Genomic DNA, 17,573 nt, shown 5'->3' with positions numbered 1-17,573 from the left:
TCGTTTGATAAAATAATTTAGATTTAGCCTTGTCTACACGCAAGACCGTGGTTTGTAGCTGATTAATTTAATTAGTTTTAACTCGGGAATAATTTATGATCTACAATTACTTTGTTTTAAAAGAAAATAAACAAATAAGCAATTTTAAATTCTTAAATTAACCGATATGACTTATTTTCAATTAGCAATTTATTTGGACCTGCTCCCACTTAAAATCCTAGATCCTCCACGGCCTTTGGTCTAGAATCAACACATCATGTCTAGTTTATTATTTTTTTTTGAAAATTAAATAAATCTGTATGTATCAATTTTAAGTAAAAGAGTTGGATTTTTAGTCAAATTTAAAACAAAAAACAAATTTTTTTAATTTTTTTTAATTTTCAAAATTGAACTTAGTTTTTGGAAACATAGATAAAAAGTAGATACCAAACAAGAAATTTAGAGTTGAAAAATGTGTTTATAAACTCAATTTTCAAAAACCAAATGGCTAACCTTAGTTTTTGTATTTTCAATTTTGTAATAAATTTTTATCTATTTTTAGTTTTGTAGTAATTTACTTCTTAAATTTTAGTGTCTACACTTTAAAATTTATAATGATTTTAGTCTTTACAGTAAAAAATATCGTTAATATTTAATTAAATTTCTCACATACCTAGATCAATAAGTTAATTGAAAACCAAATGCACTTATAATTTAAAGATCAAATTATTATACAATAAAAATTGAAATTATAAATTAAATTATTAGAAATTTGAAAGTATAAGAATTGAATCTTATCACGCTAAAATTTTAGATTTGAATGATTAGTTTTATTAAAATTCATAATAAAAATGTAGTTTAACAAAATCACAATTTTGGCCACTGGGGTATTTCAACTTCCAGTCTGGCCTTCATCTCGCCAATAATTGACACCTTTTGTTTAGTGGACCATTTGAAGAAAAAAAAATCTAAAATAATCCATCCATAAGAAATCAATTGATTAATGCGGTTAGTGAGTTAGGTTGGATTTAAAGAATTTTTTAGACCCTACTCAATTGTTTGGATATAAATTTCTTCAATTCAAACAACTCTCATTAAAAAAAAATGAATCCAACTGAATCCAACTGTGAAATATTTGAGTTGAATTGGTTTGGATTTCATTTATTTAATTTTTTTTAAAAAAGTAAAATGTAAATACGTAAAAATAATTAATTATTTTTATATATTTAATTAATATTAACAACTCAATTTTAATTTATATAATGCAAATTTTCATTTGAAACTATTTTTAAGAGTCGTAGGAGAATAAATTATTCAAATAATAATGAAATTAGATAAAACTAAAATCAATGTATCTATAAATAATTGCATTATAAGTAACAAAAAAATATATATTTTAAGTTAATAATAAATTCGGATTGGTTTGAGGTATATTAGGTGAACTCATAAATCAACTCATCCCATAAAGTTTTCATTTATTTGAACTCAACCCAACCCAAATGAATTCATAATCCACTCAGATTGTGTTGGTTGATCGATTTTTTCGAGTGACAATTTTTTTAACATGTCTAATAATAAGTAATCTTTTCTTTAATTAATTAATGTAAAATCACCTTATTTTATAGTAAGGGATTGATTTTATACCAAAAATCGTCAAAAGTAAATTATGTGTTTTGGAGTCTGAAAATATTAATATTTTATCTTTCTTTTATTATTGGATTGATGCCATCGATTTCAAATCTCTTGTTTTTATTTTTTTTTTTATTTTTTTTATTTTTTTATTTTTTTTAAAAAAAGTAAAACTAAAACATTTGAATAGATAATTATTTAAACCTCTAACTTAAAAAAAGTAAAAACATGTATTAATTATGGCTGAATTGTGCTCACTTTGACAATTTTAAATGACATATTTGCCAATATTTATTAAGTATCGACATAATTATCACATCAATGAAAATATTGTCATTATCAAGTTATATATTGTTATGAGTAACTTGAGACTAAACTGATACATCTAATAAATAAGGAAAAATGGAAATCAAACTTGGACCAAAACAAGAACATGATGAACCAAGGGAGGGGAGTTGGACCTCCGGGCCCAACTTCCCCTTGTCTCGACCTCAAAGGTTGTTGAGCCTAACTTTCGCACAAAGTGTGTCCAACACACCTTGAATCTAAGAATCACACATAGGGTCCAATTAGATTACCAGATAACTAGATTCCAAATTAGAGCAAGAGAAGACGATAAATACCACACTAGTGTGCAAGTTTTCTCTTTTGCAAGTCACGTTTTTTTCCCTCCAAATTAATTAATTAATGATGTCACGTGAAGGTTATGCATGTTTTTTAGTTGGATTTTGGCACCAACATATATATTTATAACAATAATAATTTATTATCCATAAATGTAAAGGTTGCAACAAGAATTTCATGAACAAGGATGATAGCTCAAGATAGTTTTGACTGAGGGTAAAAAAGGAAAGAAAATGATTGTTGAATTTAATTTAAACTAATTTATTTTTTCAGAAAAGTGGAAATACGGGGTGATCTAGAAATTACAAAGAGGCAAGTGCTTACTATATTTCAAAATAATCCATATTTATTTGTTTTCAAAATTGTTTTGCTTATAAGGCACACCTAAACTGTTAGATATACAAATATTAAGAAAAAATGTTTTAATTGTTTTAATTTTTTTTAAAAATAATAACAATTTTGAAAAAGCAACTACCTCGATGTAGTTTTACTTGGTTGGTTTTTTCTAAAATTTATTATTCATAAACTGGTCTAAATTGTATAAATATTTGTCCCATACTTTCAATTTCATCTATTTATGCTCGATATTGCAATATTTAAGTTGTAATTTTTCCTATAAATATTTTTGTTTGAAAATTTATTTATATAAAACATATGTACTATGATTCGAAATTGATAAGATTTTCCATAAAAATAACATTGTATATTTGTATTAGAATTAGATTTTTGTTAAAATTTTTAAGATTGTACCACGTTGTTCAATAATAAATTTGTGTATTAATCAAATTTAAGTTTGTACAACTCGATATTAATATTTATGAAACGATATAAGTTACTCATTTACTAATTTATTAAAATCTATGAATTAGCAAAAATCGAATAGATTATAGAAATCGAGGTACTTATCTAAATTCGTAAAAATTAATATAACTTAATAAGTTCAGTGGTAAATTTTGAATTTTCCTTTCCCCTATTAAAAAAAATATTGCTTAGGTAACAATTCTTAAACCATAGGACATTGGAAAATTAAGGGAGGCAACCAAGTCAAATAGGAAGAGGTGGGTTTACAACTTTTCTTTCTTTATAATCAAATACCAAAAAAGTCAAATGGAAATGACAGTTGAATAGTGATTAAATTATATCCATTGGATCATTAATCAAATTTCATCTCAATGTTAATCCTATGGCCGTGTTTATTTTAAGCTCAATTTGGTGTTTTCTAATAAAGAATTAAAAACACAAACAAAAAATCATATTGAAAAATATAAGAACTCTTAAATATCATTTGTCCATCTCTTTTCAAAATTATTAATTTTAACTTTTAGTGTATATATATAACTATTTTTTTATAGTTGATCTTGATAAAAACTTTTTAAATAAATAAATTAAACTAAAAGAATGCCTGAATGTCAAGAATTAAAATGTCATTGTAGAAAATTATGAATTCTAATGTTTCTTTATATGAAATATGATAACTATGGTAAAGAATGGACCTTAATTAATCAATAGTCTTAAATGTCCATAAACTATCATTTATAAGATAATCCTTTTAACTAATAGAGGATTGGAGTCACAGAATCCGTAGTCGTTAATACATACAAATATAGTCAAGTTATGCTCTCTTTAGCTACCCTAGTAAGGCATTATAAAAAGAAATTGGCATTCTTAAGGTATATTTGATTTAACTTTTCAAGTGTTTAATTTTGAAAAAAAAAAATAAAGTGTAGACAACCACTCAAAATAGAAATAGGTTTTGAAACATTCTTAAAATGTATTTTAAACCGTTTTAATAAAAAAAGAGTTTAAATAAAAATATTTTTTTAAAAAAATATTTTTTTTCTAGTCAACTCAATTATTCCTACACACGCTAAATTTTAGAGACATTATTAGATAAAGATTTCAATTGAGATATTCCTCACAGGAAAAAAATTTGAAAATTTTAAACATATTTAGGTAATTTCAACATGATAAACAATCAATTATTTAAAGAATGAATTAATAATAACAACAACTAAAATTAAAAATATAAAGATTAAATCATTGAGAACTAAATTGTTAGTTTGGTTCGGAAGTATCTTTTTAATAATATAAAAAAAAAAAAAAAAACGTGTACGAGTGCAAAAATGTCATTGACAAATAGTAAAATTATTTTATCAAACATTTTTCTCTTTTAAAATATGAAACAAGTCAGCCATCCACTTTGAAATTAACATACTCTATTGACTCTAAACCATTGATCACACACATTTTCATCAAACTTTCTCTATATAATTAAATATTAATGAAGAACATACAACTTTTACATTGAATTATCACCGTCATAGATAATAACACGAGGGGGTTGTAATAATTTTTTTTTCCACACGTGAGAGAGGAATTTCTTGTAATATATGAGAAAATGGATGAAAATTTTAAAAAAAGGTAAATGTGCCACGTGGTACAAAATAGTTGTAATATAGGCAAGTTGATTCGAAAATAAGAAAATGTGTTACATTTCTTGGAAAATTTTATTTGTTAAAATTAATAAAAGGGCTTCATTTTCCAAATCTATTTTGACTAAATCCTACAACTTGCCTCAATTTGTCAAATATCAAGAAATCTTTGCATTTAAATTTGCAAGTTCTCAAATTTCTTACCAATAACATTATTAAAATTGGACCATTTTCACATTTCTGGTCTCATCAGAGGGTATAAGTTATCCCTCATATTTATTACAAGTTATCACCTACCAATAACATTGTGTTAGCCTAATTCTATTAGAATTCAAAATTGAACAAAGGATGGAGAGAAATTTTCACATATAGCAAAATAACTATTTATAGAAATAGTAAAAAAAATATTGATAGACACTAATAAACTTCTATCAACATCTATCAATAATAGACTTGTATTAGTTTCCATCACTGTAGTATCATAGACTTGTATCAGTTCCTATAATTGATAAACGTTGATAGACTTCTATCAACAATATTTATATGTGATAGACATTGTTCAATGTCTATCACAACTATTTAAAAGCAACAAAACTCAAATCTAGCATCTAACTTCATGGGTAAATTAATTCCAACACCAAAACTTAATGGGTGTTCAAGAACCAAACGAAATTAACCCAAAACACCCAAAATCTTACCCCTAACAGCAAAAAATTAAACAAACTCTAGTGTTGGCGGCGACAAGACAGTGACGATGAGGATCGAGCTACATGAATCTAAGAGTTAGAGGAACAGAGAGAGAGAATGAATGGGATAGAGAGAGAAAAATCGACTCATTGATGGCAACATACAACTAGAAATGCGATGTAGACCCAAACGACGGTGGATCGGTGGTTGGGCATGAATGCAGTGGTTGCTGGACGTTAGAGTATTTGGGTTAGAGAGAGAGTTGAGATCGGGTCGAAGAAGAAGAAGAAAGTGTGTGGGTTAGAGAGAGAGATCGAGATTGGACCAAAGAAGAAGGAGAAGGAATAGGAGAAGGAGAAGACGATGGAGAAGAAGACAGAGAAGGGGGAAGACAAAGAAGAAGATGGGAGAAAAGGAGAAGACGCAGAAAGGGAAAGATGATTAAAATTTGTTATTTTGTGTAAATAGTTTCTCTTATTTTTCTATTTTTGAAAATCTTCTAATAATAGAGGTAAATGAAAAGAAATTATTTAATAAGCGTGTCTCTCTTGAAATAATAGTAGGATAATTAATCTATATACTCCTAGTAATATATCTTTTTGCTGGATATATAAATTTAAGATAGTTTTACTATTTCTCTCTCATACATCTAACAATATAAAATTGTCGTCCAACCACTCGTCATATAATATCTTGTAAATAAATGGATTTTTAAGTAGGTGCTAAAAGACACAAGTTTTGGAAGTTTACTGATTAAACTGCAATTAAATCTAAGTCATAAAGGCAAAAGTAGGCTTTTACTATCATAGGAAGATGATTTAATCAAATAAAAGCCAGCCCACTAAATTAGTAATTATTTAATAAAAGATTATATTATCCTTTCAACTTTCAAATCTATGTCTATTAAATGTAAGAAAATATGTGTTTATGACCTATTCAAAATATTTTAAAATTAATCGATCTATTAAATAATAAAAATAAAATTTATACCGAATTAGACACTAATCTTCTAATTTTGTATTTAAAATCATTAAATAGGTCAAAAACCTATATCAAACACATAAAAGAAAAAGTTCGAGAATAATCTGCTAGGTATATAAAACTTGAAATTAAAAAATTTATTAGACACTTTTAAACATTTTTTAGACCAAATAGATACAATTTTAAAGATTATAAATTTTAAACTTATAATTTAAAGGTTAAAGACATACTTTTAGTTCTTAAACTTTCATAGAAATAATAATTTAATCATTGAATTTTGATAACGATTAAGTGGCCTGTACTCTAAAATGTATAACAATTTAGTTCCCTAAACTTAATAATTAACAACTTAGTCGTTATACTTTGAAATTTGTAACAGTTTAGTCTCTATATTTTAAAATTTGTAACAATTTAATCATATAATTAAACCTGAATAATTAACAATTTGTAATAATTAAATTTTAAAGATTTATTAGATACTTTTTAAAATTTTATAGACCAAATAGACACAATTTTTAAAGATATGATAAGTTCTAAATTTATAATCTAAAAGTTAAAAAAACAAATTTGATCCATAAACTTTCATAGAAGTAATAATTTAGTCATTAAAATTTAAGAGAAATTATTTCAAATAGTAAAATTATTGAAAATATTTAGAAGATGGAGCAAAATTTTAGAACTATCAATGATAGATGCTGATAGACAATGAACGACTTCTATCAGTGTCTATCAATATCACTGATAGAAGTCTATCAGCGTCTATAATTAATAGTTATAAAATTTTGTTATATTTTGTAAATATTTTAATTTATTTTTCTATATTTGAAAATAACCCGAAATTTAATTGATAACAATTAATTTAATATTTAATTTGACGTTTTTAAATACAATTTTCATAATAGTAAAATTAGTTTTGAATCATTAAAAACATTTCATAGTGATCTAAAAAATGACAAAAATACTTTTAACCATTTAATTAGAATTATTTGCAAACATACACTTAAGCCAAGTAGGGGGGTAAAATGACATGAGAAGTGAGCAAACGACAATATATATTCTTGTGAAATAGAAGGGCTCATCTTCCATTTTTACCCACAAAGAAAAAATTAAAAAAAAAATCATTTTAAAAAATATATATATATTTGTCACGTATCAAAATTTTATTGGACGGTTATTGGGTTGCAACACAAGTTGTTTTAAGATAAATAGTTGTTGAAATCCTATAAAGACTTCATGTGTGGCAAAGAATCCGTATCAAGACACGTATTAGATACCGATACGACGTATATATTTTTACACTTACATTTTTAAAGAAAAAAGATAAACAACTCATCTAATATTTTTCAATTAAACTAGGCAGCCTATTTAAAAAGTTCACTATGAGTCCCTACAAAGTCCTCTAAAATATAACTCACTTAAATATTGCCAAACAATTCAATGAAGAAGTTCTCCATTTATCTTCATACTTCTCCCTCTTCTTCTTTTTCTCTTATCACTACGGGTCACATTTTTATTGCATTTTATTGACTATTTTACTTCAACATCTTAGATGTTTTTTTGTATTGTATTTCAGTGCTTGAATTGTATTTTGTACTATTTCATTAACTTGTATCTATAACCTAGATTTTTCTTAAGGAAGAAAACGTATCTTCAACATAATAGTATCCTAACTTTTTAAAAATTAACATATTACCGTATCTAATCATATCCGTATCTCGTACATAAGAAAAGTGATGAGAGAGAGAAAGAAAAGTTAAGATAAAAAATGCAAAGAGAAAGAGAGGCTGTCTTTCTTTTGACTTAGTTTGCTCTATCTATTTAGTTCCCTCTCTTATAAACAAAAAACCAGAATTTAACAAAAAAAATATATTTTTTCTTTGAAAGAAATAGAGAGAGAGATCATAATCAATTAAGATATGGGAAGGAGTCCATGTTGTGACAAAGCAAGTGTGAAGAAAGGACCTTGGTCACCTGAAGAAGATGCAAAGCTCAAACAACATATTCACAACCATGGAACTGGTGGCAATTGGATTTCCCTTCCTCTAAGAGCTGGTAAAATACAATACCCTAATCTTTTTCTCGAAAACCATTAATATGTCTCTTGTTTTTCTTATATATGTATGATGATTCTTTAGGACTTAAGCGATGTGGGAAAAGCTGCAGATTGAGATGGCTTAATTATCTAAGACCAGACATTAAACATGGCGATTTCACTGAGGATGAAGATCGAATTATTTGCTCTCTCTTCGCCACCATAGGAAGCAGGTTCCTCCTCTAAATACAGTTTACTATCTTCCTAATTAATTGCCTTTTCTTTTATGTTGTTTAATTATACAGCTTTTGGGTCTTGTTATTGGTTCAAATCAATTAATATTATATAATTACTACTTAAATTATGTGAAGATTTTTTTTTCTTTTGCAAAGGTTTAATTTAGAGTGTTAATTACGATAATTAAAAGAGAAGATAAGTTTCTTTTTGATAACTTAAATCTTTAAAAAAAATTTGTTTTTTTTTTTTTTTTTTTTTTTTTTTTTTTTTTTTTTTTTGCTAAGGCTTAATTACGATAATTAGAAGAGAAGATAAATTTCTGTTTGATAATTACTTAGGTCTTAATAACTATTCGGTTTTTTATTTTTAGTTTTTGAAAAATTGTGTGTTTTTTTTTTTTTTTGGTCTCTCTTTCTTTCCCTTTTCATGGTTTCCATGATTGTTGAGAAATTAATTGAATTTTTAGTCCAGTTTCAAAAACAAGCTTTTAAAAGGTTAACTAAAAATTGAAATGTTTATTTAGACTTTAGATAGGGTGAATACTGTGCCATGTTAAAAACAAATTAGTGAGTAAATAAACTCAAATTTCAAAAAGAAAAAATTAAAAATGAAATTGTTGCTAAAAGAGATTTAGTTTTATTTTATTTTATTTTTAAAAAATTAAGTTTATAAATATATTACCTTGAAATTTATTTGTTGTCATTAATTTTTTATTAACATTTTTAAAAATCAAGTCAAATTTCGAAAACTAAATAAAATAGTAGTGTTTAAAAAAAGACTCAGACTTCATATGATTCAAGTGAAAACTAATGAAAAAAATGGAAAGAAAAAAAAACATAAATTTCCAGACAAAAAAAATTAAATACAATCTTGTCAATTGTGACCTAAATTTTAAATTTTTATATAGGTGGTCAATCATTGCGGCTCAATTGCCTGGTCGAACCGACAACGATATAAAAAACTATTGGAACACAAAACTAAAGAAGAAGCTAATGACAGATTTAAATTCATCTAATTTCAACCAAGTTTCTCCGCCACCGCATACGGCGGCGAATCCATCTCCGAGCTGCAACAATAAAAACATGCAATTGGTGCAACCAAATTATTATAATTATTATTATGATCATATACAAGAAAATATTCTTTCATTTGGAGGGGATCAGGCGGCCAGTTGCAGCTCTTCCGACGGAAGTTCCGGCGGCAACCACCTCGGCTACGGCGGAGGAGAAATGGAATTTGACCAAAATGGAAAATTTTATGGTGCAATGAAAAAGGAGGTGGGGAAAGAAGAAAATCCAATATTAGAGTACAATTTAGAAGAAATCAATAGGCTGATTAGTAATAATAATAAATTTTCATTTAATGAAAATTACAAGAGTGGAGAGACATTCATGTATTATTGTTGAAAACATCATGGACTATGTTTAATTATTTTTCTTTTTTTCTTATATATCGATTTTGCGCTTATTTAAATAATATATTTTATGTTTCACTCGTCTATTTGGTATTTTTGTTAAATTACATTCCTATTAGTCGCTAATAGTACATGTTAATAGTTGAAACCATATTGACATTCACATCTCTAAGTTGTTCTTCTTTTTACTTAAAAATATTTAGTGATTGATTGATTTTTATTTATTTCTTTTTTCTTGGAGTTTTATTTATAGATTAACTAAATTTCTACCAAGCAAATTAATAAACCATTCAAATGACTTCATATTCTAAGTTCAACTAATAAACTTGTTTAATTTTATTAAACATATATTGAAGTCCCTTTTTCTCATCCAGATATATCATATAATATCTTATCTATCGTGTTATTGACATTAGCTCGAATAATTTTTCAATCTAATATATGTAAATATACAAAATGAAATGAAGTTAAACCAATGTATTTTAGATGGAGATGAACAAGGAAAATTATCTTTAGTCTCTTAGTTTTAAAGAATATGTATGTTTGATCCTTGAATTTTCAAAACATACCTTTTCAATCTCTGAATCTTTTAGAATATGTGTACTTAGTCTCTAAGTTTTCAAATTTTACCTTTTTAGTCTCTTAATTTTTAAAAATAGGTTTAACGGATCAATACAATAACTTTTATTATTTTAAATTAAAAAAAATTAAAATGACCTTTTTCTCTCTAAAATTAGTTTTAAGATTACTTTTGTAATTCAAAACTTCATATAATTATATATATAAAAAAAAAAATCTTCAAGAACCTTTAGTTTTAAACATATTCTTAAAAATTTGAGACTAAAAAGATATATTTTGAAATTTTGGAGTTGAAATACACCTATTCTAGAAAAACTCAAAAACTAAAAAGGTATATTTTGAAAATTAATTAGGAATATACAAACAAATCAAAACCATGTTTGTATGTATAATATAAAATAGAATAGGAAAAGGAAAACTACCAATTACCAAATTTAAATATATTAAGAGTTTAAGTGAGATTGGAAAGTTTGGATGATGATGAGAAATGGGAAGATTGGAGTTTTGAAAAGATGATCATCAGGTTGATTATTTTAAATTTATATAAAGGCAAAAAAGAGAGGGAATCCTTGATCATGGGAAGCAGCCAAATAGGGCAGCAAAAGAGGGAGGTGCATTCACAATAATACCTCAAGCCAAGAGATAGTGGGATTTTATGAAATTAAAATGATAATTTTATTCACCAACTAAAGCGGATGTAACTTGACATTAATAGGTAGGATGTCCAATTTTTTCACGTGAAAGGACCGTGGGGTCCGTCCAAATGGGATAGGATTTTCAGATTACCTAGGAAATGAGAGAGTGAACGGGAGAAAAAATCCACGTGAATTAAAGGGAGACAGGAACGGGAAATACATTCTCCATCTCCGCTCCGATTAGCCTTTATTTATTTACTTAGTATAATTATTTGTTATTATTATTATTATTATTATTATTGATTATTATATTTAAATTTCAAGCTTGATTGTTTAGTGGTCAAGATAATGAATATATTTAAATTGAATATTTAAATTTAGATTATGTATGTGAATAATTTAATTTATATTTATTTTTTATATCAAAAAAAGTTGATTAGTTTTTTATGCCAAGATTTGAGTAATTTATCTTTGAATTCAAATTGTCATGTAGAAATAAACATAATAAACAATTAGTGGTAGAGTTAATTCTTAATTAAAATTTGTTCACATCAATGATTTAAATTAATTGGTTTTTTAAAGACTAATGGAAAAAAATTTTCCCTCTGGAAATCCTGCCTTGATCCCCATAGGAAATTTTCAGGGAATGAAATGGGGAGCGAGGATATATGTAATCTTAGTTTTTGACATCTCTATTAATTGGTATGTACTCTTAGTCTTTAACAAAATATTAAAAGTGCAGTTGCCAACATTGGATATTAGATTCAAGAGCTTATGCGCCTTTTTGGTTTCAAATCATCTCAATTAGAAGCATTTAAGCTTTAACTTAGTTGTGTGAGCGATATAATGCTTTGAGAGATCAATTTCTTTGTAGTTAGGGTCAGTAAGTGATTTTTGTGCGATTGTAATAATTTTTCACATACTGGAATTCTTCTAGTCCGTAGTTCTTCTCCAATTTAGAGTTTTTTTCACGTTAATTCTTGTATTCCCTATTATATGGCTTTCTTTTAATTTCACTATTGCTTTTGGGAGGTTCTTTCCAGACGTATATATTTCTTTTGCTAAAATAAGAAGTTCAAATCCTCATAAAACGATGGGAATCTAGTTGGTATATTGAGGATGTTTTAGATAAAATTTCTGAAACATTTGGTATGTTTTGGACAAACTTTCTGAAATATTTTGTATACACATGAATTGGTTGTATTTTGAAATGTTTCTCCACGTGATTCTGTCCGTTCTCCCCCTAATTTCGATAAAGTTAAGATATGTGATAAGAGCCATAAAGTATATGTTTTTTTTTAATATGTTTAGGTAGAAAAATATATCTTCCATCTAGTATGTTTTAACTGTTTTTCTTGTGGTTAATCAGAAGTGTAATTTTAGGGCAACCTTCATATTGAGTGAGAATTGAATTGGTGCTATCCTGTTTGAAAATTTGAATTTCTTGCATATGTTGAATTGTGAAGTTATATTTGCAAGGATTAGTTTTAAGTTTCTTTTTAAGTGTATAATTGCTGATTTTGTTGTAGCATTTGATGTTGGATGGTGCTTTGATTCTAATTATATCTAATGTACTAGCTTTAGATATTTCTATAATATCAAAATTATCTCGTAGACAGTTTCAAAAGAACTATTTTCACTATACATAACTTATTAATGACGTGACTCTTTTAACATAGTACTCATTCTTTATGTGATCATGTCTCCTATTCAAATCGTAGTTGATGCTTAGAATTAGGATATAGTTTCATTTTCTATCAATTAGACTTGGTATTAAGGTTCATATATTTTCCATTAGGATATGGTCATAATATCTTCATAAACTTGCCAAATTAAGTTTCAAAACCTTCAAATTAGCTTTTAATCGTTCAATTTTGCCTCAATGGTAGGTTCAGATTGTTGGAGTTAAGTCTTGAAGGATGGTGTAAGGTAGACAGTAACTTTACAATCGGTCGCCTTTATGTTAGGTAGAAGATCGTGTTGTAGTGTGTTCGTGATATCTTATAACTAAGAAACACCGTGGATTACATTGTTGTATTTGCACCAATTGTTTTTATGTTAAGGAATTTCATGCATTTGTGTTAAAGCATAATTGATTCATTCAAATGACAATGATTTGAAAGACTTGTGTGCATACATTTTCCCCGCATATGTTGGACTTGAAAACCAAGGCTCAACCACACTTAAACAACTAGAGTAAAACCTCAAGAGAGATTTAAATGCACGAAAAGTTCAAAGCAAAGTGGAGTTTAAGTACTTCTTTAGGTTAAGGCAGAAACATCCTAGTAGAGATTTAATTCTTATACATAATTGTTTCATATCAATTTACCATTATTTTCTGTGTCTGAGATCCCAAATAAAATTTATCTCACTTAATTTCATTTGATCCTGTGTAAAGTAAGTCATATTCCATTTTTTAAATTTTTTTTAAGCATGCATGTACTAAACTTTATTTAATGTAATATGTCTTAGAATTAGTTGGGACATTATGCAATAAATTGTAATTTTAAGTATTCCATCATAAGATGAAAAAAATGAAGATTTCATCGGAAAAAAGTTTGAAGAAATTTTAGTATTGACAAAATCTACAAGGGCAAAGATGGAAAAAAACAGAAGGTACGACTCATTCACTAATTTAGAGTATTCATAATTAAAATTCATACGATGTTCAGACATAGATATTTTAAAAAATGAGCATCTAACACCCTACTTAATAGCCATTTAGCTTTTTGTTTTTGTTTTTAAAAATTATACTGGTAAACAATACTTCTACCTCCAAATTTCTTACTTTATTATTTACTTTTTACAATAGTTTAAACCAAGCCAAATTTTGAAAGCTAAAAAAAGTAAGCTAAAACCAAGTCAAGACAAACCTGATAGACTCAACCATTGTACTTAAAAAGATGCAAATCATTGTAAAAAATGAAAAAAAATAGACTCGGTTTTAAAAAACCAAAAATAAAAAATGAAACAGTTAACAAACGTGGCAACGACTCTCCTTCATGGCTTAAGAGCATGGTGGAGAATGATGATCTAGTATTGTTGTGGACCAAGGGTCTTTTTCTATTTGTTCCTGATGAAGGTGTTTATTTGTCAAAGAAATCGAAACTAAAACAGAAAAAGGAAAAAAAAAACGAAAAACGAAAACAAAAACAAAAACAAATGAACTAATTTGTATGTAAGTAGAACTAGCCTCTACTTACACCCCCATACCCAAAACCAATACAAGACAAACCATACCAATTCCCGATGGAGTGGAAAACATGTAGAAATACTATAACAGTCGAAGTCTTTTTGAATTCAACAACCTAAGGGCCTATTTGAGAGGTTGATATGTAATCAAAGGAACGTTAAAACAGATTTTGGAATGGGATCGTGAAAAAATGGGAGAAAGAGGATTGGATTGAAAATGACAAAAAAGGAATTTAATAGGGATTACAAACCAAGTCCAAAGCCCTTAATCCACATGTGGACTTGGAATTACAACCCATTATATTCCGATCCTCCCAAACATGTCCTAAATGTGAACCTTTGACCCCCTTAATTAGGGGAATATGCCTAAATCAACTAAGCTCAAATTGGCATGCTTTTCATTCGGTTATAAGTTGGTGTAAAATATGAAGCCAAAATTAATTGATAGAAAGAACTCTGCAAATAAAATACACAGCAAGTAATAGTATGAAAAAATTGATCTTGTTAGTTAAACAAGAAACAAACCTCACTCTAAGCTCTTTACAACACCAAAAATGTTTTTAAGTTATAAAATAAGTAAATAAGCTCACATTGCCATAAGCTTTGGACCGTTATCAGGCATGCCCATCCCAGCAGCTAGCTCGGCATCCAGTTGCGTGTGAGGTGCAGGACCCGCCATTAGTTTTAACCTGCAACATATGGATCAGGAATATTCTTAACAGTTGAAATTCAAATATTTTCTTTAATACAATTCTTCATATCTCACAATCAAATGAAATCAAATATTATAGAGAATCTAAGGGCCATGGATTAGGAACATTGTTAACAATTGCAATTCAAATATTATTCTTTTAGTACAATCATAGTAACTTCAAATCTCACAATCAAATGAAATCAAATATTATAGAGAATCCAAGGGCAATGGCTACAAATGGATGTAATTAGAGTAACAATAGAAGATTTTTAGTTCAAATTCCACTGGAAATTCAAATTAGTTTTCACTTATGCTGTATTTATAACAAATTAAGACGAGATCAGGTGAGGTAACTTTAGAAATTTAAACTCAATCAGCTTTAGGACAAACTCCAGTTCAAAGTTTAATATTGCAGTTCCAAGTTTATAATTTCACACACAACAATTTACAGAGAGTTCTTCATTAAGTGAAATTCGTACAAATCCACAAAGCACCAACTAAATTAGGCAAATTAAAAACGTAAATTAAAATATATACATACATACATACATATATATATATATATATATATGAAGGCTGATAAGGTTAAAACTGAACGTGTTCGACATTTAATCATGTTCAGAAAGACAAGACGAGATGTATTTCTTTGAAGTAAATGAACTTAAATATGCAAAGGATGCACAAAAGATGGAGGGAAAAATTAGCTTAGCTCACCGCTTCCTGTGACGCTTGGTCTTGAAGTGCTCATCCCTCACAGACACATTCGCAAAGTATCGGCTGAAACCATATCATTAATTAATCGATTGTACATTCTAAACTTCAAATTTGTACTTCCTAATTTCATTCAAGATTTTTTTTAAAAAAAAAAAATCATAGTACTTCACAAAATATGTCAGTCCTCAGATAACACAACAAAACTACTAAGCGCTGGCCATGGAAATTGATGGATTAAATTCGACTGAAGATGAGTAAAACAATTTTCTATAGGAATTTCGAGTAAAATAGTGAAAAAGAACATACTCGCAGTGCAAACAGTAGTACTGCCCCATTCCGGGCAAATCCTCATCGACAGGAAGAGAAGTTTTCTCAACCTCTGGTTTTGCTAACTCATCGTAAACCATATCATCGCGTGATTAACCGAATCATGGAATTAAGGAAAATCCAAGAAAACATAACGGAAACAGAAGAAGAATTAGAAGAGAAAAAGACGAATGAAGAAAAAAGGATATCCTTGACAAGAAATTTCGTGCGTCGAGCGGTCTTGTGCGAATATCTCCGCTTCTTTACGCTTCTGTGAGGACACTTCCCTCCCATTTTCTTCTAGTGTATGTGGATTTCGAGTCTTGAGAGCCCAACGATGGCAGAATCGAGTAAATTTTAGGGTTTTATTGGTGGGGGTGTTCCACCACTAGCAAAGGGAAAGAAGAGTTTTTTTCCGGTAGCCACGACATATATATATATATATATAAATAACCGGTAGCCACGACATCGTATAGCATTGACTCAGTCAACGAAGTTCAAAAAGGCCAACCACAACCAGGCTGGGCTGAGCTGTTCGGCCCATTGGTTTGGATCAATTTTAACGTAACTTAAATTTAAGGGTTTCTACATGGGTAGCCTAAAAAAAATCCTATATTTCATAAATGTCTTACCTTACCATTTGAATTTTTTGAAAGATGACTAGTTTTGGACAATTATATCTTTTTTTTTAATTTATTTATATCTGATTTTTATATTTTTTTTTCTATTTTCGAAGTACTTTAATAATGGGGGAGAAAATACATTTATTATATATAGAGAAAATACATTTAATATAATTTTTCTCATTTATCAATTGGAGAGAGAAAATACATTTATTATATTTTTTTTCATTTTCCAATTTGGAAAAAAATGCATCTAATGAAATTTTATTTTTTTTATTTACGTTAGTTTTTACGTATCAACTTATTGGCTTTTTTTGACAGATTAATAATTATTTTAAATAGACCTTAAAACATTTTTTTACGGATTGATGATTATTTTAAATAAATCTTATAACATTTTGTTAGATATTTGAAAATATTCTAATCAATATATGAAATATACTACGGTTTATAAATTAGAGATTGACTCAACGTTTGACATAAATCACAGTATAAACTAATATATGAAATATACTACAATATATAAATCTTCATAAGTTTCATTTACAACACATATATATATATATCATAATACATGAAGTTTAAATAAAGAAAAAAAACACATTCATTTATATCGTACAAACGAATACATATACCAAATTATATATCAAATTTTCTATAGAAGTTAAATATATATATATATCACAATATATATAAAAAATAGAAAGAAAAAAAAAACAAACGAAAAATTGAATCAGGTCTGTCGTTCGTTTGCTCCAAGTCTGCCGTTGTCGTTCATTTATTCCGAGTCTGTCATCACCATTCATTTGCTTTGA

At 27.4% G+C, this 17,573-nt stretch overlaps 2 protein-coding genes across 2 annotated transcripts; one reads left to right on the top strand and one right to left on the bottom strand.

The window, feature by feature from the left end:
• The first annotated feature begins 8,150 nt into the window (after positions 1-8,150).
• LOC120073533 (transcription factor RAX2-like) lies at positions 8,151-10,007 on the top strand. The gene is made up of 3 exons (XM_039026372.1): positions 8,151-8,384; positions 8,468-8,597; positions 9,509-10,007. Exons 1-3 carry the CDS (start codon positions 8,249-8,251, stop codon positions 10,005-10,007), a joined length of 765 nt encoding a protein of 254 aa, XP_038882300.1. The 5' UTR covers positions 8,151-8,248.
• A 4,827-nt stretch (positions 10,008-14,834) lies between these two features.
• LOC120074058 (zinc finger protein 593) lies at positions 14,835-16,548 on the bottom strand. Its single transcript, XM_039027046.1, has 4 exons — positions 16,345-16,548; positions 16,136-16,244; positions 15,830-15,892; positions 14,835-15,110 (listed from the first exon to the last, which is right to left on the bottom strand). The coding sequence occupies exons 1-4, from the start codon at positions 16,427-16,429 to the stop codon at positions 15,008-15,010; spliced, it is 360 nt and encodes a 119-aa protein (XP_038882974.1). The 5' UTR covers positions 16,430-16,548; the 3' UTR covers positions 14,835-15,007.
• Between the last annotated feature and the right edge of the window lie 1,025 nt (positions 16,549-17,573).

This window comes from Benincasa hispida, chromosome 3, assembly GCF_009727055.1.
Source record: "Benincasa hispida cultivar B227 chromosome 3, ASM972705v1, whole genome shotgun sequence".
Classification (NCBI taxonomy): domain Eukaryota; kingdom Viridiplantae; phylum Streptophyta; class Magnoliopsida; order Cucurbitales; family Cucurbitaceae; genus Benincasa; species Benincasa hispida.
Note: the sequence above shows the minus strand (reverse complement) of the source record. Positions and strands in the feature narration are given on the sequence as shown.